This window comes from Haematobia irritans, chromosome 1 (genome assembly GCF_050003625.1).
Source record: "Haematobia irritans isolate KBUSLIRL chromosome 1, ASM5000362v1, whole genome shotgun sequence".
NCBI classification, from domain to species: Eukaryota; Metazoa; Arthropoda; class Insecta; order Diptera; family Muscidae; genus Haematobia; species Haematobia irritans.
Window position 1 is genome coordinate 80986338 of NC_134397.1, and position 25036 is coordinate 81011373.

The window sequence follows — 25036 nt, forward strand, 5'->3', positions numbered from 1 at the left end:
GTTTTTAATAAAACCAAAATTTCAATTTATTAAAAATTATTTTTTTCACTTGCAGGTAGACAGGTCTCGTAATGGTAATTTTTTGAATATTCTTACTGTGTAATACTAATTAAGCTGATATCCTTATTGGCTCTAGGAAATACTCTTGAAAACCGTAAGTTAAAGATCAATATGAACGATAGAATTAATTAATTAATAATATTTTTCTTATATTTTGTATAACTTTGCAATTTCAGATGCTTATAAGCCAAATCCCCCCAACAAAAGTTAGCCAAAATCGATGAAATTGGACAATTCAATTGAATATAGCAACTTATGCCACATATATCTTTCATATGGATAGAAAACATGGAAATTTAAATTAATTAGTTTAGTCCTAATAACATAGAATATTACTCTTTTGAAGAAGCAATTACTAACTACCGACAAGTAAATGCGTCCAACGTACTAATAAAAATATCTCCTTTATTGTATATCATAAGCCATAGTTTTGTGTAATATAATAATAATTTTTTTAAATAAAATACTAGTGGTTATAGAAAATTGACTTGTTTTGTACGAAAAATTTCTTAGTTGTATACAGGCTTGTTGTACCTTTGATTGCTCAATTTCTCTACTTGTTTGAAAATTATACCGACAAACAGTTTATTTCAAACCAATTTCTTAATACAGGTTTCCCAAAAAATTGTTAATTTTTCCGGATAGCAGGAATATTTTGAATGAGTTTAACTATATTCTTCCCACAGCATAGTAATAATGAACTAAAATACGATGTAATACATGAACTAATTTATAAGAAAATCATGAACTTATCTAGATGAAAAAAATCTTTGGCGCCAAATCATTGTCATTCTTACTATGGGTTAGTTCATTTTTCATAAAAAATAGTAAACTTTTTTTTCGGTGTAATCGAAACCCAGAAAAATGTGAAAGAAAATGTAGGTTAATTCTAGAAAATTTTAACAAAAATATTTTACTAATTGCAATATGACACAAATAAGTTTATAAATATTGTCAAATTGAAGAAAATTTATTAAAAATAATATTGATCGAAATAATTGGAGTTACAGATTGTTAAAATGTCTTTATTGTTGCATTTAGTTCAAGACAGACACAATTTAAGGAAAATTTACTCATTTCAGAAACTTATGAACGCATATTTAAATAAACTTCACTCATATTAGGAAAATATGAACTATTTTCAAATTTAGTAAAATTGTATACCTCCTTTGTATACAACTTGTTCGCCCATTTTTAGTTCACGTAATTAAAGTAAGTGGAAAATAATTGAAATAAGGAACGTTTTTTCACATTTGGTAAAATTGAACTTAATGAACTAAACTAAACTGAAGTTAAACCGGTTATAAAAATTTCGTTAAATTTTTTCTGAGGGAATGTTTGATGGTTTTTTTCGGGAACGGGATCCCGGGAACTCCCGGGAAATTGCTATTTTCTCGCTCCCGCTTTCCCGGAAAAGAAGTGCGGAAATTCCCGGGAAATTTTCTTTACAATATTGTATGTATAATAGAGGGTTTTATAAGTCAACTGACAGTTGAAATCTAGTTAAAGTGAATTTTGGAAGTGTAATGTGAATAGCTATGGTACCAAGTTGTAGTAGTTGCCTTGTGGAACATACATAGTCGTGGGTTCTAATCCAGAATCCAATGGGCTCCCAATTGTTAAAAAGAAGTTTGCACTTCCTAATTTATGATTGTCATATTTCTGTAAACCGACATTCCAAAAGACTAGTAGACTGAGTAAACCTTTAAAAACAACGGGACATTTTATCTTATGTAACCCACGTGGGCAATTGCATAATTTCATAATTATTGCAAAGATATTTTTTATGAAATAAGAAAATTCCAACTTTTTTAAGATTGTTACTTTAATTTCTAATTTATACCTTATACACATAAGGCTTGGAATCTATTAAAATTGGGGTTTAAAGCTCTTATTTATAGGGCATACTACAACTGAAATCTAGTTAAAGTGGATTTTGGAAGTGTAAAGTGAATGTCGTATTACATGGTAGTATTTCCCTTTTGGTAATATTGGCTGAACATGTGCATTTATTGACCCCGTTTAACGATGGTGAAATCGAAATAACTTTCTTTCATTTCCAATCAGTTTCTTCCGAAAACTATACCGAAAGAGACTGCCTTAACCATTGTCAAAATGTTTTGTATTACAAAATATTTCGTATTTTAGTATGATTTATGGCTGATGTAAGAGAACAACATAATATATATTATTAGTTGTCCAGAGAGCGCCGTATAACCGTAGCTTTAGGCGATTTCTAATTTATTCAAATGTCTAAATGTATTCCAGAGAGAAGTTCACCAATGTGGTATCACAATGGACTGAATAGTCTAAGTGAGCCTGATATATCGGGCTGCCACCTAAACTAACCATTCCACATCAAAGCAGGTTTCCCTTTGACCGGGATCCAGAGAAATTCGAAAAAAAATTCCCGCTTTCCGGGAATGCAAAAAGTCCGGGAAAAAGAAACCCCTATTGATGGTCATCGTTAAACTGTAAATGCGGCTGCAATATTTTCTTCAGTTCGAACTCAAGTTAAATTTCAGACCAAACTGAAGATGTTTGCCGGTGAAACAAACCACGAAACGTGCGTCATCTGTTGAAAGCGGTGTTGCCAAAAAGATTATAGCTAATATCACCTTTTATTACTATCTTGGCGAACCAAATTTACTCCGGTCCAGAAAACAGGACGATGAAGTCAATGACGAAAGTTGAAAAGATGGCCAAGATATTAAATAAAGTTCAAACTTTTACCATAACAAAATTGTTTAATACACAAATTTTATTTTTGCCGTAAATAAAAACATTTTTTTTCTATCACAGTCGATTACGTTTACATCAAGTACTGTTCTTTTCATGTTTGTGTTAAAAGTTTTATATAGTACTATGCAATGTCACACATCCTAATTACCGAATTGTACGAAAAATTCAGTTCTTTCTGTTTTTTGCTTTAACCAAAAGTTTTATTGTTTGGTTTATTTAGTTCTCATCACTTGTATATTCAACACATTTCTGAGCATACCACTCGCGACTATTCGCACATTTTACAAAAGTGAGAAAAGGTACCTCTTTCACACCCACATTTCGCATTCTAATGAGTGGTACATACAGAAATGCGTTCTTCGCACATTTTACAAATGTTATCTGCTATCCGCAGGCCAAAATAAATTCGCTTTATGTTGGTCAAATTAACATTAACCTTTTGTTTTTTTTTTAACTTAACCACATACTTACGTTGATGTAAATGAAACTTAAATTGGTAAGCGCACTGGCAGTCATGGATCCTTCGCTTTTGCGGTCGTACATTTGTAGAGTTTCAATTGCCTGATTGACATCGTTCTGACGCAGATAGACCAAAGCCTTATTCAATTCCAATTCGCTGGCCAGCCATGATAGATTGGACGTTTTAATGACCTCAATGCACCAGTTGTATCCTGTAACAAATTGCAAGCATATGAATCGTTTGGATTTGGTAGTTTTATGTAAAAGAGAATGCTAGACAGAGAGAAAGAGAGAGAACACATACAATGGCACATATGCTATCAATATACGTTTGTAGTAGAGATGCCAATGACGATGTTCGTTTGTTGTAACCCTCTGTCCTTGTTGATTAGCATCACTGTTGATTAGCATGCCCTGTTTAAAATAGGATATCTCCTATTTTTGACCGATTTTGTTTCTTTGTTGTCAATATGCAAAATGTCACCTAACTTAAAGACGATTTTATTGCTTTTAGAGAATTTTACAGAATTAAGTCAAATTACTTAACTATAAGGAAAAAACGATTTTATTGAAAAGCCTATCGACTTTTGGATAAGGGGAAAAAACAGAATATCAGAGAAATGCGTCTTCCATGCTAAGCAAAATTTGCATTTTAAGGACAATCTTTGACCACACGACAATATTTTTTCCAGTGTAAGTGTGCAGTGTGATGGAATTAGATTTTGATTCGAGAGTTTTTATATATTAGGCGTAAAAATCCATTATAGTAGGTTACGGATATAAACAAATCTTATATAAGAGAAAAAACGCATTTAAGAAAATGTAACAAAACCACCATGTCTTTTTGCTGTGTTTTGTTGCGAAAATGGTTTCATATAAGAAAAACGTGTATATAAGAAACAAACTGATAAAAGAACAAGTAAGGAAGGTCTAAAGTCGGGCGGGGCCGACTATATTATACCCTGCACCACTTTGTAGATCTAAATTTTCGATACCATATCACATCCGTCAAATGTGTTGGGGGCTATATATAAAGGTTTGTCCCAAAAAAATACATTTAAATATCACTCGATCTGGACAGAATTTGATAGACTTCTACAAATCTATAGACTCAAAATTTAAGTTGGCTAATGCACTAGGGTGGAACACAATGTTAGTAAAAAACCAGTAAGGAAAGTCTAAAGTCGGGCGGGGCCGACTATATTATACCCTGCACCACTTTGTAGATCTAAATTTTCGATACCGTATCACATCCGTCAAATGTGTTGGGGGCTATGTAAAAGATTTGTCCCAAATACATACATTTAAATATCACTCGATCTGGACAGAATTTGATAGACTTCTACAAAATCTGTAGACTCAAAATTTAAGTCGGCTAATGCACTAGGGTGGAACACAATGTTAGTAAAAAAATATGGGAAACGTTTAATTCTGAAGCAATTTTAAGGAAACTTCGAAAAAGTTTATTTATGATTTATCGCTCGATATATATGTATTAGAAGTTTAAGAAAATTAGAGTCATTTTTACAACTTTTCGACTAAGCAGTGGCGATTTTACAAGGAAAATGTTGGTATTTTGACCATTTTTGTCGAAATCAGAAAAACATATATATGGGAGCTATATCTAAATCTGAACCGATTTCAACCAAATTTGGCACGCATAGCTACAATGCTTATTCTACTCCCTGTGCAAAATTTCAACTAAATCGGAGCAAAAAATTGGCCTCTGTGGGCAAATGAGTGTAAATCGGGCGAAAGCTATACATGGGAGCTATATCTAAATCTGAACCGATTTTGCTGATATTTTGCAAGTTTTTCGAGACTCATAAAATATTCGGATGTACGGAATTTGAGGAAGATCGGTTGATATACACGCCAATTATGACCAGATCGGTGAAAAATATATATGGCAGCTATATCTAAATCTGAACCGATTTTTTCCAAAATCAATAGGGATCGTCTTTGAGCCGAAACAGGACCCTATACCAAATTTTAGGACAATCGGACTAAAACTGCGAGCTGTACTTTGCACACAAAAATACATCAACAGACAGACAGACAGACAGACAGACGGACAGACAGACGGACAGACAGACAGACGGACATCGCTAAATCGACTCAGAATTTAATTCTAAGCCGATCCGTATACTAAAAGGTTGGTCTATGATTACTCCTTCTTGGCGTTACATACAAATGCACAAACTTATTATACCCTGTACCACAGTAGTGGTGAAGGGTATAAATATGGGAAACATTTAAATCTGGAGCAATTTTAAGAAAACTTCGCAAAAGTTTATTTATGATTTATCGCTCGATATATATGCATTAGATGTTTAGGAAAATTAGAGTCATTTTTACAACTTTTCGACTAAGCAGTGGCGATTTTACAAGGAAAATGTTGGTATTTTGACCATTTTTGTCGAAATCAGAAAAACATATATATGGGAGCTATATCTAAATCTGAACCGATTTCAACCAAATTTGGCACGCATAGCTACAATGCTAATTCTACTCCCTGTGTAAAATTTCAACTAAATCGGAGTTAAAAATTGGCCTCTACGGTCATATAAGTGTAAATCGGGCGAAAGCTATATATGGGAGATATATCTAAATCTGAACCGTTTTCAACCAAATTTGGCACGCATAGCTACAATGCTAATTCTACTCCCTGTGCAAAATTTCAACTAAATCGGAGCAAAAAATTGGCCTCTGTGGTCGTATGAGTGTAAATCGGGCGAAAGCTATATATGGGAACTATATCTAAATCTGAACCGATTTCAACCAAATTTAGCACGCATAGCTACAACGCTAATTCTACTCCCTGTGCAAAATTTCAACTAAATCGGAGCAAAAAATTGGCCTCTGTGGTCATTTGAGTGTAAATCGGGCGAAAGCTATATATGGAAGCTATATCTAAATCTGAACCGATTTCAACCAAATTTGACACGCATAGCTACAATGCTAATTCTACTCCCTGTGCAAAATTTCAACTAAATCGGAGCAAAAAATTGGCCTCTGTGGGCAAATGAGTGTAAATCGGACGAAAGCTATATATGGGAGCTATATCTAAATCTGAACCGATTTGGCTGATATTTTGCAAGTTTTTCGAGACTCATAAAATATTCGGATGTACGGAATTTGAGGAAGATCGGTTGATATACACGCCAATTATGACCAGATCGGTGAAATATATATATGGCAGCTATATCTAAATCTGAACCGATTTTTTCCAAAATCAATAGGGATCGTCTTTGAGCCGAAACAGGACCCTGTACCAAATTTTAGGACAATCGGACTAGAACTGCGAGCTGTACTTTGCACACAAAAATACATCAACAGACAGACAGACAGACGGACAGACAGACAGACAGACAGACAGACAGACAGACGGACATCGCTAAATCGACTCAGAATTTAATTCTAAGACGATCGGTATACTAAACGATGGGTCTCAGACTTTTCCTTCTTGGCGTTACATACAAATGCACAAACTTATTATACCCTGTACCACAGTAGTGGTGAAGGGTATAATTATACCCTGTACCACAGTAGTGGTGAAGGGTATAAATATGGGAAACATATAAATCTGAAGCAATTTTAAGGAAATTTCGCAAAAGTTTATTTATGATTTATCGCTCGATATATATGTATTAGAAGTTTAAGAAAATAAGGGTCATTTTTTCAACTATTCGACTAAGCAGTGGCGATTTTACAAGGAAAATGTTGGTATTTTGACCATTTTTGTCGAAATCAAAAAAAACATATATATGGGAGCTATATCTAAATCTGAACCGATTTCAACCAAATTTGGCACGCATAGCAACAATGCTAATTCTACTCCCTGTGCAAAATTTCAATTAAATCGGAGTAAAAGATTGGCCTCTGTGGTCATATTAGTGTAAATCGGGCGAAAGCTATATATGGGAACTATATCTAAATCTGAACCGATTTCCACCAAATATAATGTTTGGGACATCTATGTTAATTTGTTAGAATATATTATGTTTGGGGCATGAATGCTTCATAAAAATCATATGTGTGAATGCAAACCTATATAAATTTACAAATTTCGATTAAACATACATATATTGTGATATTTTATTCAAAGCGACAGAGAGAGTATAGAGAAAGAAATAGAGATGGAAACCGGGAGAGTTGACGTAAGATATCAACATAACACAGCGAAAGAATCAAAAGAGAACAATTTCTGTGAAACCGCTTGTATGTTCTTTCGGAAAACTGTTTTATGATAAGGCCAAAAATTTGATATGCTTAAGTCTAAATATTGTTTAATTTGAATAAAGAGAATAGACATTCGGAACCAAGAGAATAGACATTTGAAAAACAAACAGCATATGTTTTCGCCTTGCAGCATTTTATGTATATGTGCACACAAAAAAAATTTTTTTGATTCAATCACGAAATTAATTGGTCCAATTAATTTTTTAATTGAAATGTCTTCAATCACGAAAATGATAGTATCAATCACAGTTTTAATTGGGTATAGAAAAAAATCTTGATTAAAAAATTAATTGATTTCATTACCAAATTTCAATTAATTTTTTAATTGATTCAATTAAAATTTAATTGATGTTGATTGCAAAACCCAATTAATTTATTAATTACAAAAAGGTAACTATTTTCAATTACCTTTTGAATTGGCTTAGAATTTTTATTTGGATTAACAATTGATTGTTTGAAAAAAAAAAAATTAATTAAAAATTTAAAAAAATTTTAATCACTTTTTAACTGACTTAGTCTTCCGAATTTGATTAAAAGTTTATTGTATCAATTAACTTTTTAATTCAAAATTTTACAATTTTCAATCATTGACTTAATTAATTAATGTTTCTATCTTGATTAAAAAGTTAATTGTACCAATTAGTTTATTAATTGAAATAAATTTCAACTTCAATTAACTTTTTAATTGGAAATATTTTGGTGATATTTTTTTCTGTGTGGACAGCATTTTATGTATGTGTGGACATGTGTTTTGTTTATCATTTTGGCATTATGGGCACAATTTTTTTCTTGGTTCGTTAAAAGAAATCAGGGGTCTTCATAAAAATAACGAAAGGGTACTATACTCTTTTTAGAGTTGGGACAGTAAAATGAAATAAAGAGGAAATAGTGAAAAATTACACAGTAAAATGTATAAAAACAAAGTTTAGTTCCTCTTTATTAATAAGTAGTCCACGAGGAGTTGACGGACACCTTCAAATATAAAAGCGGGCATTAAGTTCGAGTTTTGCTGCTACAACAATTTAAAAACTTTATTTTCTTTAAAATGAATTATTAAAGAAAAATAAAAGGCATTTTAGAGCGATGGTGTTAAATGCTAGTAAAAAACTGTTCACGCCTAAATAAATTTATGTTTATATTATAAAATTATTTATGTATGTTTATACCCGACTCCACGTTCTTCTTTTGTTAGAGTTTTTGAATTCCTTCCAAAGTTTAAAGTTTTGTACCAAAACCAGTTTTTTGTTACAAAATTGTTATTTTTGCAATAAAAAAATAATATTTTATCCAAAAATCAGTCAATTTACTTTATATCAAGCATTGTTACTGACTATAAATCTTTAATAACCCACATTTCGAAGTTTCATTATAAAAATTTAATATAATACAAATATAAATATGTAAATTAAAAAAAAAATTCGGTCGGAGCAGGGATTGAACCCACGACCGTTTGCATGCAAGGCAGACATGCTAACCCCTGCTCCACGAGGCAAACAAATGTATGTTTCTGTTAAATAATGTTATTTTTGCATGGGCTCGTGGGCGGTGCAAACTATGCTATATAAATGTAACTTATAACGATAATTATCTACTGGTGACTATAACAGCTACGTAGTCCAGTGGATAGTGTTTTGGCTTACAAACTGTATGGTCCTCGGTTCGATTCTCCGTGCAGGCGAAAGGTAAAATGTAAAAAAATTATAAAAGTGAATAATTTCTTCAACATTATTTGTATTACAGAAAAAGGTGCCAAGAACTAAAATATTTCGTGGAAGTCAAAATTACCAGTATGTTAGGGAATGAGCGCAATCGTCTTTGGGAAAAATTCTTCCAAGCATATAATATTTTTAGGCTCAAAATGTTTCCAAACATATAATATGTTCACATAAAACAAACATATTTATGTTTCGGCAGTATCCAATAATATATGTGCTTCCTGCAAAATATGTTTGGAACATATGTTAAAGAAGCGATTTTTTTTTGAGGGTGTATATGTAGTCTTAAAATACATCTCGATTTCCAATTTCAGGCAAATCGAATAAAAACTACGGTTTCTAGAAGATCAAACCCCCAAATCGGGGGATCGGTTTATATGGGAGATATATCAAAACTTGGACCGATACTCCCCATTTTCGACACACCTATTTGTAGTCTTAAAATACCACTAGGTTCTCAACTTCAAGCAAATCGGATAGAAAAAAACAGTTTCTAGACGCCCAAGAAGTAAAATCGGGAGATCGGTCTATACGGGGGCTATACCAAAACATGGACCGATACGAACCATTTTCGACACACCTCTTTATGGTCCCAAAACACCTCTAGATTTCCATTTCAGGCAAATCGGGTTGTATATACAATTTCTAGACGCCCCAGAAGTAAAAACGGGAGATCGGTGTATATGGGGCCTATACCGAAACATGGACCGATACACCCCATTTCGACACACCAATCTTTGGACCTAAATTACCTCTATATTTTCAATTTCAGGCAAATTAGATAAAAAATACACTTTTTGAACGCCCAAGAAGCAAAATCCGGAAATCGGTCTATGTGGGGGCTATACCAAAACATGGACCTATAGGTACAATTTTCGACAAACTCTTTGATGGTCCTAAAACACCTCTAGATTTACAATTTCAGGCAAATTGGATAAAAACTTCGGGTTTTAAAAGCCCAAGACCCTAAATCGGCAGGTCGGTTTATATGGGGACTATATCAAAACTTGGACCGATATAGCCCATCTTCGAACCTGACCTGCCTACAAACAAGACACGAATCTGTGCCAAATTTCAGGACGATAGCGAAGGACGATTATTGAAGGCTGTAGCGTGATTACAACAGACAGGCAGACGGTCAGACGGACATGCTTATATCGTCTTAGAATTTCTCCCCGATTAAGAATATATATACTTTATATCGATGTGTTACAAACGGAATGACCAACTTATTATATCCCCATCGCCATTCTATGGTGATTGGTATAAAAATAGGCCGAAACTAACAAAGTAACAAGTAAATGCAAACTAAAGTTCGGTCAGACCGAATTTCATGTACCTTCCACCATGGGTTGCATATCAAGTTCTACTAAAGACTGTCGTTCACAATCGAACAGCTTGGGTTGTGGTAACAAGTAACCGATGGAAAGGTACTTCTAAAAATAGTCTCCGACGTTGTATGTTAGTCTATATGGAGTCTATGTTAGATAAAAAGGCATAAAAAAGTATTCTATAATAATAATTATGAATGGCTATGGCTACTCATCCGATGCGGTTGAAATTGAGTGCCAAATTGAAATTTGTTCCTCCATGAGAATCCTGAAGTCAAAAGGGGGCTATATATAATTATGAACCGATATGGACACATTTAAGAGGGCATATAAGCATCAAATTTCAACCGGATCGGATTTGCTCTCACAGGAGGAGCTTGTTTAGTTCGGAAGTAAGCGTGAGTTCCACAGACGGACGGACATCGCTAGATCGACTGGTAGAAGCGAAAAAGTTTTTTAAATAGCAAAAATTAGATTTTCTTATTATCTAAAAATGTAACAAAAAATATTGATAACAAGTATATACGGCGGTAAGTTCGGCCAGGCCGAAGCTTATGTACCCTCCACCATGGATTGCGTAGAAACGTCTACTGAAGCCGATGGCAAGGTAAAAAAAAATTTTCTATAGAAATAAAATTTAAAAAAAAATTTCTATAGAAATCAAATTTTGCCAAAATTTTCTATAGAAATAAAATTTAGACAAAATTTTCTATAGAAATAACATTTTGACAATGTTTTCTATAAAAATAAAATTTTGGTAGATTATTTTTGGCTCGAGTGGCAACCATGATTATGAACCGATATGGACCAATTTTTGTGTAATTGGGGATCGGCTATATATAACTATAGACCGATATGGACCAATTTTGGCATGGTTATTAGCGGCCTTATACTAACACCACGTTGCAAATTTCGACCGGATCGGATGAATTTTGCTCCTCCAAGAGGCTCCGGAGATCAAATCTGGGGAACGGTTTATTGGGGGCTATATATAATTATGGACCGATATGGACCAATTCTTGCGTGTTTGTTAGAGACCACATTGTAACACCATGTTCCAAAATTCAACCGGATCGGATGAATTTTACTCCTCCAAGAGGCTCCGGAGGACAAATCTGGGGATCGATTTTTAAGGGAGCCTTATATAATTATGGACCGATATGGACCAATTCTTGCATAGTTGTTATAGACCATATACTAACACCACGTACCAAATTTCAACCGGATCGGATAAATTTTGCTCCTCTAAGAGGATTCGGAGGTCAAATCTGGGGATCGGCTTATATGGGGGCTATATATAATTATGGGTCGATGTGGACCAATTTTTGCATGGTCATTAGAGAACATATACCAACACCATGTACCAAATTTCATCCGATCCAGCTGAAATTTGCTTCCCTTAGAGGCTCCGCAAACCAAATCGGGGGATCGGTTTATATGGGGGCTATATAATTATGGACCGATGTGGACCAATTTTTGCATGGTTGTTAGAGACCATATACTAACATCATGTACCAAATTTCAGCCGGATCGGATGAAATTTGCCTCTCTTAGAGCAATCGCAAGCCAAATTTGGGGGTCCGTTAATATGAGGGCTATACGTAAAAGTGGACCGGTATGGACCAATTTTTGCATGGTTGTTAGATACCATATAGTAACACCATGTACCAAATTTCAGCCTGATCGGATGAAAGTTGCTTCTTTTAGAGCAATCGCAAGCCAAATTTGGGGGTCCGTTTATATGGGGGCTATACGTAAAAGTGGACCGATATGGCCCATTTGCAATACCATCTGACCTACATCAATAACAACTACTTGTGCCAAGTTTCAAGTCGATAGCTTGTTTCGTTCGGAAGTTAGCGTGATTTCAACAGACGGACGGACGGACATGCTCAGATCGACTCAGAATTTCAACACGACCCAGAATATATATACTTTATGCACGCAGCGAAGGAATATGATCACCTCAAACATGTTTCAAGAGCAAAATGTTATTTTTGTATGGTGACCATGTAACATGTTTGTCACTAAAATGTTATTTTCTCGTCAAATAACCTGCTTGCAGAAATCAGATACACGATTTTCGAGAAAAGAACATGGTTGCGAAAACCATGTTAAATGGTCACCACCCAAAAATAACATTTTTCTCTTAAAACATGTTTGAGGTGATCATATTACTTCTCTGAGTGTGGGGTCTTAGAGCAATATTTCGATGTGTTACAAACGGAATGACAAAGTTAATGTACCCCCATCCTATGGTGGAGGGTATAAAAAAAATGAAATTTTTGTTTCGTTTTCTAAACTCCTTCATTCAAATTAACTTCCAAGGCACAACTTCTAGAGCTATGAAAAGGATCCAAAAATGGAGTATTTCCGTCCTATGGCACACCCATATTCGAGATGATCCAAGTTTCCACTTATCTAACGACATCTAGCGGAACCCGATTTCTACAGCGCGGGTTACATATAACATTTTACAAATTCTATAGTGATAACCATATATGTATATACTACAACTATTCTATGGATTAATAGTCAATAAATTATTTTTCATATATTGGCATTCCTATATTATCACATACATATGGATGATGGTGTGTGACCACATTCCACAAACAACCCAACTTACCATCGTTGTAGTTTTCCTCAATGATGGGAGAAATTAAATCGACAATCATTGTTATGGCGCGTTTTTCATTGTTTTTACGTTGCTTGATATAAATTGCCAGCTCGTCGGATTTCAGCGATTGAAATATGTAGCCATTACGGTCGACAGGCCTTAAACCAGTCTTTGGGCGGTGGTCATTGGTATCATTGTTTGTAGTAGGTCCTGTTCCAGAACCGCCATCCACACCGTTATTCTTATCGTTCACGATATCGAAACTGCCACCACCACCATCGTTGCCACTGCCACTACCACTACCATTTCCGCTATTGATTACCTCTATTTCTGCTCTTGGCAAGTTCTCGAATCCATTCTGATGATGTAAATTACGCTGGGATTGCTGAGGCGGTTGTTGCTGCTGTTGATGGTGGTGGTTACTTTGCTGTTCATTGACCACATGTTGTTGCAGCTTGAGTATGCTATTCTCGTTGTCGAAATCCTTTTCGGCCTCCATTGGTTGGACATCACATAAATTTCGAAAAGTGCTCTTTATTTTATCCACATCGCCCATGGCATAGTAGCACAGTATCAAATGGATGCCGCTTCGTATGTCCGCTCTCTCAGACATGATAAACTCAAAGCTAGCCGCCGCATCCGCATATTGGCCCATACGCACAAAAAGGATTCCAATGTTTTGGGTAATTTTCAGACGCAACTGTTTCAAATTGTTCGGCACCGAATCTAGGGCCATGCGATACATTTTAATCGCCTTCGGATACATGCCCATGCGATAGTAGATATTGCCCATATTCAGCTTCAGCTGATTCACATGTGGAAACATTTTGTTCTTCGTCATGATGCTGTAGGTGTTCAATGCCTCAATATGCATGTCATTCCTCTCGTACTGTTCGGCCAGATTAAAGAAGACCTGCAAATGGATGACGGATGAATAAGTAACTTGCTCAGACATTCGGCAGAGTGACCATAACTCATTGCTCCAACTTCAACCCACCCCGGAAACTGTTCTGTCTATTATACCCTTTGACCCAATATACAAATCCCATGCCACCAACGCTCTTTCTTCCAGCCACAATATACAAATCCCATGCCACCAACGCTCTTTCTTCCAGCCACCCAACCAATTCCATTTCCTTAGTTTGTCCAAGTGAAAGTGGCATATTTACAAAAAGGGAAACTAATACCCTTGGAAATGTGTTAGTCAGTATGAACTGCCGTCCATGACTCGAAGGACTATTACATCTGGGCTCCAAGGCGGAAAATAAATGTGGAAATAGGAAGTTGTATTCACTCTCAGTTGTGGAGCACACATTGGCGTAGCTAAGGGGCCGTGGGAGGGGGGCTAAGCCGCCCAACATTTATACTTTTGTCTAGTATTCATACCTTTGAATAACACATTCTGCTTCAAGCATATATACCTTCTGGATTTCTTCAAACAAAATATTGCTCGTATTGTTCCAACATATTATGTTTCCCCTTAGGCATTTATATTTTTAAGACTCCAATTGGTTATTTCCACTTTTTAAACATTTGCAGAAAAATGTTCTAAACAAACTTGTGTTACAAAAACAAAATATTTTTTTAATTTATTTGAATGTTATACACCAAATATTTATATATAATCAAAATATATAAGTCTATAAGCAAACAAGAATGTTTACGTTGTAGATATTCCTTCATGTTGAACTATTATCCGCACTGTATTTTGTTGATGTCTTTCGTTATCTCTCTCTCTCCCTCTCTTTCGTTACTTTTTATTATTTTTTCTCAACACTCTCTCGCTCTCTCTTTCTAAACATATATTTGTTTATATGCACTCCCTAAATTGACATAAGTTTGCATCTACACATATAATATATGAAACATAATATGTTATGTTCTAACATATTAACATATATGTGGTAAACATTTTTTGCTAGTTTATAAATATCATATGCTTGTACTTAAAAATAATATGCCAAAACACCCATTTCGTATTAAATTCTTCTAAACACTGCCATCCACAATCGAATTACATGGGTTTGCGGTAACGCTTGCCGATGCAAGGTATCTTAAAACCTCATTCTAAATTATAAGTAAGTCCATACGTAGTATATATTAAATTAAAAACGACCGATTAAATACGTATATAATTCAGTTTGACAAAATTTTCTATAGAAATAAAATTTTACCAAATTTTCTATAGAAATAAAATTTTGACAAAACCCAGCAAAAACTCCTATTACCAGGTATGAGTACAAGTATGCCTGCACCAAATTGGTAACAACTTCCTCGTACATATATCAGTAGTAATACTTTTACACGGGCATGACATTGGAGGAAAGTACTTCCGTGCAAGCATACCAGCAGTCGAAAAATAAGTACCTCTTCGCAAGCATACCAGCTCTCTAAAAATAATATCTTTACCATAAAGATACCCAAAAAGTGCGAACTCACCCCTGTTGTTTTGTAAGTCATCACACTATACCACACTCCACGGCATGGATCTATTCAATGATGTTATTTTGTAATATAAATTATGTACTATACAACTTTAGAAAACAAAGGTATATTTTATTGGCAATTTTTTCTGAAATGTAATTTGGCACTATTTTTCGCTACTATTAACGGTGCCCACTGTAGAGCCGAACCCGGACCTCAAGATATGATTTTGATTACCGGTATTAATAGAAAGAATCACTTTTTGCCTACACAGGTAAGTTATTATTTTTAAATCCCAGGTAATACCGCAAGTAGTAACTTTTTGATTACCGGTATTACTGAAAGAATCACTAGTGCTTACCCAGTTTTTGCTGGGAATTTTCTATAGAAATAAAATTTTGACAAAATTTTCTATGGAAATAAAGTTTTGATAAAATTTTCTATAGAAATGAAATTTTAACAAAATTTTCTATATAAATAAAATTTTGACAAAATTTTCTATATAAAAAATTTTTTGACAAAATATTCTATAGAAATAAAATTTTGACAAAATTTTCTATAGAAATAAAATGTTGACAAAATTTTCTATAGAAATAAAATTTTGGTAGATTATTTTTGGCTCGAGTGACAACCATGATTATGAACCGATATGGACCAATTTTTCTGTGATGAGGATCTGCTATATATAACTATAGACCGATATGGACCATATTTGGAATGGTTGTTAGCGGCCATATACTAACACCACGTTCCAAATTTGAACCGGACCGGATGAATTGTGCTCCTCCAAGAGGCTCCGGAGGTCAAATCTGCAGAACGGTTTATATGGAGGCTATATATAATTATGGAGCGATATGGACCAATTCTGGCACGATTGTTAGAGACCATACACCATGTTCCAAATTTCAACCGGATCGGATGGAATTTGCTTCTGTTTGAGGTTCCGCAAGCCAAATCTGGGGATCGGTTTATATAGCGGCTATATATATTTATAGACCGATGTGGACCAATTTTAGCATGGATGTTAGAGACCATATACCTACACCATGTACTAAATTTCAGCCGGATCGGATTAAATTTGCTTCTCTTTGAGGTTCCGCAAGCCAAATCTAGGGATCGGTTTATATGGGGGCTATCTATAATTATGGACCGATGTGGACCAATTTTTGCGTGGTTGTTAGATACCATATACCAAAACCATGTACAAAATTTCAGCCAGATTGGATGAAATTTGCTTCCCTTTGGGGCTCCGCAAGCCAAATCTGGGGATCGGTTTATATGGGGTCTATATATAATTATGTACCGATGTGGACCTATTTTGGCATGGTTGTTAGAGACCATATACCAACACTATGTACCAAATTTCAGCAGGATCGGATGAAAGTTGCTTCTCTTTGAGGCTCCGCCAGCCAAATTTGGGAATCGGTTTATATGGGGGCTATATAATTATGGTCCGATGTGGACCAATTTTTGCGTGGTTGTTAGAGACCATATACCAACACTATGTACCAAATTTCAGCAGGATCGGATGAAAGTTGTTTCTCTTTGAGGCTCCGCAAGCCAAATCTAAGGGTCCGATTATATGGGGGCTATACGTAAAAGTGGACCTATATTGCCCATTTGCAATACTGTCCGACCCATATCAATAACAACTACTTGTGTAAAAGTCGATAGCTTGTTTCGTTCGGAATCTTAAATCGTCTCATAATTTCACCACGACCCAGAATATAAAGTATATATATTCTGGGTCGTGGGATCTTAGAGCAATATTTCGATGTGTTACAAACGGAATGACAAAGTTAATATACCCCCATCCTATGGTGGAGGGTATAAAAATCGCTACTCTAACATATGCCAGAAAACATATTTTGCATGAAGCGCATATATTTTTAAAAATTGCCGAAGCATTTCATGTGAACATATAATATGTTTGGAAGAAGTTTCACCCAAACAATATTATATATTTGGAAGCATCTTCTGCTAAACGAGATTGTGTTCTTACTGAAACTAAAAACAAGTGCGTAAAGTAGAAATTCAGACGGGGCCAACTTTATTATACCCTAAACCACTCCTAGTAAACCTATGCTTATTAGGGGTTATTACTAAAAAACGTTTGGATATAAACCTAAATATCAAACGACGTGCCTGATACTTCTTCCTTCTATATATTATGTCAGTATAAAAGAAAATTAAGTGACTAATATTTTTGGGAGATTTACCAGCATCTGATCCGAGGAGCCGCAATGATATTTTGCAATAAGATCAGCGTTAGAGCTATATTAATGTAAATACTTTGATACACACATATGTACAAGTCGGAGCTATACTTGATTTTGAACTTACAGAATTAGTAAAGTTGGTCCCTTAATAAACAAAAAGAGGAAACCGCTCAATTAGTGTGGTTAATATAGACGAATTTGTGTAAATCTTACAATATACATATCGAAGATCTATATCTAAATGTGAATAAGATCGGTTAACACACATGAATTTGAAATTTAAGTAAGATTGGTTAATAAATAAGGATTTTATAGTCAAATTTAGGGGATACATATATACGAGAGCTATATCTGAGTCTGAACCGATTTCGGGGATTTATTGCAGGTATAGTTAGTATCACAGAAGAAGATTAAGATCGGTTAATAAATAAGGGTTTATTGCCAAATTTGCGATAATCGGGCGATACATATATATGGGAGCTATATCTAAATCTAAACGGATTTCGATGAAGGGTACCATAAAAAATTACTTTGTGGTAAATTTGAAGATGATCGGTTAGTAAATAAGCGTATTTGACCCCATTTTTTCAAATCAGACGATACATATATATATGGACTATATCTAAACTTGATCGGACTTTTTCCAAATTCAATGGCGTCCGTCCTAGTGCCAGAAAAACACACTGTACCAAATTTCATGAAAATGAATATTTGCGACCGGAATCCTGCGAACAATAAATTCAGACGGACGGACACCAAGGGCTAGATCGAGTCGTGAGGTGATACTGAGTCGATCGCTATATATTTTATGGGATCTTAGATCAATATTTTTGGTAGGCACCTATTTTGGCAGATCAAAGTTATTATACCCTGACCACTATATGGTTTGGGGTATAATAAAATTGGTAGGATGTGTTCATAGGACATACAAAAATTGTCTGGTATAAACTGCATTGCCATGTATGTTTCTAACTCAAAAAAAAAAAAAACAAGTATATACGACCGTAAGTTCGGCTAGGCCGAAGCTTATGTACCCTCCATCATGGATTGCGTAGAAACTTCTTCTAAACACTGCCATCCAGAATCGAATTACTTAAGTTGCGGTAACGCTTGCCGATGGCAAGGTATCTTAAAACCTCCTAACACCATCTTCTAAATCGTATGTAAGTCCATACGTGGTATATATTAAATCAAAAAAGATTGATCCAATACGTATATAATTCAGTTTGATAAAGTAGACATAAAATTTTTACAAAATTTTCTACAGAAATAAAATTTTAACAAAATTTTCTATAGAAATAAAATTTTCACAAAATTTTCTATAGAAATAACAATTTTGACAAACTCTCTATCGAAAGAAAAATTTGACAAAAATTTCTACAGAAATAAAATTTTAACAAAATTTTCTATAGAAATAAACTTTTGACAAAATTTTCTATAGAAATGAAATCTTGGTAGATTATTTTTGGCTCGAGTGGCAACATTGATTATGAACCGAATAAAATTTGAACAAAATTTTCTATAGAAATAAAATTTTGACAAAATTTTCTATAGAAATAAAATTCTGACAATGATGAAAATTTTATTATGAACCGAATAAAATTTTAACAAATTTTTCTCTAGAAATAAAATTTTGACAAAATTTTCTATAGAAATAAAATTCTGACAATGATGAAAATTTTATTATGAACCGAATAAAATTTTAACAAATTTTTCTATAGAACTAAAATTTTGGTAGATTATTTTTGGCTCTAGTGGCAACCATGATTATGAACTGATATGGACCAATTTTTGTGTGATTGGACCAATTTTGGTATGGTTGTTAGCGACCATATACTAACACCACGTTCCTAATTTGAACCGGATCGGATGAATTTTGCTCCTCCAAGAGGCTCCGGAGGTCAAATCTGGAGAACGTTTTATATGGGGGCTATATATAATTATGGACCGATATGGACCAATTCTGCCACGGTTGTTAAAGATCATATACTAACACCATGTTCCAAATTACAACCGGATTGGATGAAATTTGCTTCTCTTGGAGACTTCGCAAGCCAAATCTGGGGATCGGTTTATATGGGGGCTATATATAATTATGAACCGATGTGGACCAATTTTTGCATGGTTATTAGAGACTATATACCAATATCATGTACCAAATTTCAGGCGGATTGGATGAAATTTGCTTCTCTTGGAGACTTCGAAAGCCAAATCTGGGGATCGGTTTATATGGGCGCGATATATATAATTATGGTCCGATGTGGACAAATTATTGCACGGTTGTTAGAGACCATATACCAATACCATGTACCAAATTTCAGCCAGATCCGATGCACTTTGCTTCTCTTTGAGGCTTCGCAAGCCAAATCTGGGGATCGGTTTATATGGGGGCTATACATAATTATGGACCGATATGGACCAATTCTGCCACGGTTGTTAAAGATCATATACCAACACCATGTACCAAATTTCAACCGGATCGGATGAAATATTCTTCTCTTAGAGGCTCCACAAGCCAAATCTGGGGATCGGTTTATATGGGGGCTATATATAATTAAGGACCGATATGGACCAATTCTGCCACGGTTGTTAAAGATCATATACTAACACCATGTTCCAAATTACAACCGGATTGGATGAAATTTGCTTCTCTTGGAGACTTCGCAAGCCAAATCTGGGGATCGGTTTATATGGGGGCTATATATAATTATGAACCGATGTGGACCAATTTTTGCATGGTTATTAGAGACTATATACCAATATCATGTACCAAATTTCAGGCGGATTGGATGAAATTTGCTTCTCTTGGAGACTTCGAAAGCCAAATCTGGGGATCGGTTTATATGGGCGCGATATATATAATTATGGTCCGATGTGGACAAATTATTGCACGGTTGTTAGAGACCATATACCAATACCATGTACCAAATTTCAGCCAGATCCGATGCACTTTGCTTCTCTTTGAGGCTTCGCAAGCCAAATCTGGGGATCGGTTTATATGGGGGCTATACATAATTATGGACCGATATGGACCAATTCTGCCACGGTTGTTAAAGATCATATACCAACACCATGTACCAAATTTCAACCGGATCGGATGAAATATTCTTCTCTTAGAGGCTCCACAAGCCAAATCTGGGGATCGGTTTATATGGGGGCTATATATAATTAAGGACCGATATGGACCAATTCTGCCACGGTTGTTAAAGATCATATACTAACACCATGTTCCAAATTACAACCGGATTGGATGAAATTTGCTTCTCTTGGAGACTTCGCAAGCCAAATCTGGGGATCGGTTTATATGGGGGCTATATATAATTATGAACCGATGTGGACCAATTTTTGCATGGTTATTAGAGACTATATACCAATATCATGTACCAAATTTCAGGCGGATTGGATGAAATTTGCTTCTCTTGGAGACTTCGAAAGCCAAATCTGGGGATCGGTTTATATGGGCGCGATATATATAATTATGGTCCGATGTGGACAAATTTTTGCACGGTTGTTAGAGACCATATACCAACACCATGTACCAAATTTCAGCCGGATCGGATGAAATTTGCTTCTCTTTTAGGCTCCGCAAGCCAAATCTGGAGATCGGTTTATATGGGGGCTATATATAATTATAGACCGATGTGGACCAATTTTTGCATGGTTATTAGAGACCATATACCAACACCATATACCAAATTTCAGCCAGATCGGATGAAATTTTCTTCTCTTTGAGGCTCGGCAAGCCAAATCTGGGGATCGGTTTACATGGGGGCTATATATAATTATGGACCGATGTGAACCAATTTTTGCACGGTTGTTAGATACCATATACCAACACCATGTTCCAAATTTCAGCCGGATCGGATGAAATTTGCTTCTCGTTTAGGCTCCGCAAGCCAAATCTGGGGATCGGTTTATATGGGGGCTATATATAATTATGGACCGATGTGGACCAATTTTTGCATGGTTATTAGAGACCATATACCAACACCATATACCAAATTTCAGCCAGATCGGATGAAATATGCTTCTGTTAGAGGCTCCACAAACCAAATCTGAGGGTCCCTTTATATGGGGGCTATACGTAAAAGTGGACCGATATGGCCCATTTTCAATACCATCCGACCTACATCGATAACAACTACTTGTGCCAAGTTTCAAGTCGATAGCTTGTTTCGTTCGGAAGTTAGCGTGATTTCAACAGACGGACGGACATGCTTAGATCGACTCAGAATTTCACCACGACCCAGAATATATATACTTTATGGGGTCTTAGAGCAATATTTCGATGTGTTACAAACGAAATGACAAAGTTAATAATCCCCCATCCTATGATGGAGGGTATAAAAATTATAATAATTATTATTATAATAATTATCAATCAAGTGATGATATCAACTTCTTGAACAAGCTTCCAGTCAATAAAAAATGTGGGCATTAAGATCGAGTTTAGACGCTATATCCGAAATTAAATCAGTACAAACAGTATAAAATTGTACGTCTTTTATGCAAATTTTATTAAACCTTGACTGGGATCATCCCAAAGCAACTTTTTAAAAAGGTTTGTATTCTTTTTAATGGATTATTAGAGAAATTTAATCGTAAAAAAATGGCGATTTTAGCGGTTAAACTCGAACTTAATACGTACCTTAATTCTGGCATATTCTTCACAATTAATGAAAACTTTATCTTAATTTATTTGTTGTATCTTGACTACAAAGCTTAAAAATATTTCTTTATTTTAAAGAATTTTTTAACTATTTTGTACTTTTTCAGTGTATATGCCATTTTTTTAAATCGCTACAACTGTGTTCATTTGAAATTTTTGAATCAAAAATTTCAATGTGAAAAATTTCCTACCTACGCCAATGAGAGCAAGATACCTTATAGTCTAAGTGGTTGCGGGCCAGAGTGACGTAGGGGTTACGTTAGACAGCAGATGAAAAATGAAATTGGTCTAAGTTTTAACTTTGCACAGAAAAAATTCATGATACAAAAGTTCATAATGAATTTGTGCTAATAAAATTAAAGGTGCGAAATAAAAGGAAGTGCATAGAAACCTCTTGCCGGAAGTCCGCTTTTTTCTTAACTAGATGAGATCTGTAAGGACGAGCAATGATTCAGCTAATGAAACTGTTAGTTGACGAATAACTTAAGTCTCTTTCCCATCACAATCATTCATTACTATGGTAATTTATCCTACACTGTTAGAAAAATATGTTTTTCATATGTTCCGATATAAACAAAATGTGTTTCGGCCACAATTTTTAAGCACAATGTATTTAAGTGTAAACATGTAATGTTTCTAAACTAACACTAAATGTTTGGGACACATATGTTAATATGTTAGAATATATTATGTTTGGGGCATGAATGTTTCATAAACATAATATGTGTGAATGTAAACATATATAAATTAACAAATTTCGAGTAAACATATATATGTTGTGATATTTTATTCAGAGAGCGACAGAGAGAGAGAGAGAGAGTATAGAGAAAGAAATAGAGATAGAAACCGGGAGGGTTGACTAAAGATATCAACATAGCACAGCGAGAGAATCAAAAGAGAGCAATTTCTGTGAAACAGCTTGTATGTTGATATGCTTTAGCCAAAATTTTGATATGTTAGAATGAGTATTCGGAGTAAAGAGAATAAACATTCGGAATCAAGAGAATAGACATTTGCGAGGAGTAAGTCAAAATATTCAGGCAAAGGAAATTAAAAAAAAAAAACAACAACGGTGGAAAATATACAAAAAAAATAATAATAAAGTTTAGTTCCTTTTTATTAATAAGTATTCCAAGAGGAGTTGACGGATACCTTCAAATACAAAAGAGGACATTAAGTTCGAGTTAGCTGCAAAACAATTGAAAAAGTTTATTTTTCTATAAAATGAAGTATTAAAAAAAAGTAAAAGGCAAAACAGGGTCATTTTAGAACGATAATGCCAACTTAATACCGGCCTTAAAGGCAAACATGAAATTAAGTACAAAACACAATAAGCTTTAAATGCATTTAAAATGATGTTAAATGCTAGTAAAAAACTGTTCACGCCTAAATAAATTTATGTGTATATTATAAAATTATTTATGTATGTTTATACTCGACTCCACGTTTTTCTTTTGTTAGAGTTTTTGAATTCCTTCCAAAATTTCAAACTTTTATACCAAAAATAGTTTTTTTTTGTTATAAAATTGTTATTTTTGCAATAAAACATAATATTTTATCCAAAAGCACAGTCCATTTCGTTTATATCAAGCACTATTCTTTTGTGACTGTAAATCTTTAATAACACACATTTCGAAGTTTCATACTAAAAATTTAATATAGTATAAATATAAATGTATAAATTTAAAAAAAAATGGTGTTCAGTCGGAGCAGGGATTGAACCCACGACCCTTTGCATGCAAAGCAGACATGTTAACCACTGCTCCACGTGGCCAACAAATGTATCTTTCTGTTAAATAATGTTATGTTTGCATGGGCTCGTGGGCGCTGCAAACTATGCTATATAAATGTAACTTATAACGATAATTGTCTACTGGTGACTATAACAGCTATGTAGCCCAGTGGATGTGTGTTGGCTTACAAACTGTATAGTCCTCGGTTCGATTCTCCGTCCAGGCGAAAGGTAAAATTTAAAAAATGTATAAAATTGAATAATTTCTTCAACATTATTTATCTTACAGAAAAAGGTGCCAAGAACTAAAAAATTTCGTGAAAGTGAAAATTACGAGTATGTTAGGGATTGAGCACAATCGTCTTTGGGAAAAATTCTTCCAAGCATATAATATTTTTGGGCTCAAAAAGCTTCCAAACATATAATATGTTCACATAAAACAAACATATTAATAAAGGGTGATTCTTTTGAGGTTAGGATTTTCATGCATTAGTATTTGACAGATCACGTGGGATTTCAGACATGGTGTCAAAGAGAAAGATGCTCAGTATGCTTTGACATTTCATCATGAATAGACTTACTAACGAGCAACGCTTGCAAATCATTGAATTTTATTACCAAAATCAGTGTTCGGTTCAAAATGTGTTTATCGACAAATTTTGTTCAGCGATGAGGCTCATTTCTGGTTGAATGGCTACGTAAATAAGCAAAATTGCCGCATTTGGAGTGAAGAGCAACCAGAAGCCGTTCAAGAACTGCCCATGCATCCCGAAAAATGCACTGTTTGGTGTGGTTTGTACGCTGGTGGAATCATTGGACCGTA

General features: G+C 34.6%; 1 protein-coding gene across 1 annotated transcript in view; it reads right to left on the reverse strand.

The window, feature by feature from the left end:
- The window catches only part of nompB (intraflagellar transport protein 88-like protein nompB), a 50075-nt gene that overhangs the window by 14878 nt on the left and 10161 nt on the right, over positions 1 to 25036 (reverse strand). Inside the window, exons 4-5 of the mRNA XM_075290964.1 lie at positions 13179 to 14082; positions 3274 to 3473 (exon numbers count right to left, since the gene is read on the reverse strand). Of these exons, the coding sequence (XP_075147079.1) occupies positions 3274 to 3473; positions 13179 to 14082 (1104 nt within the window). The remainder of the gene's footprint in view (positions 1 to 3273; positions 3474 to 13178; positions 14083 to 25036) is intronic.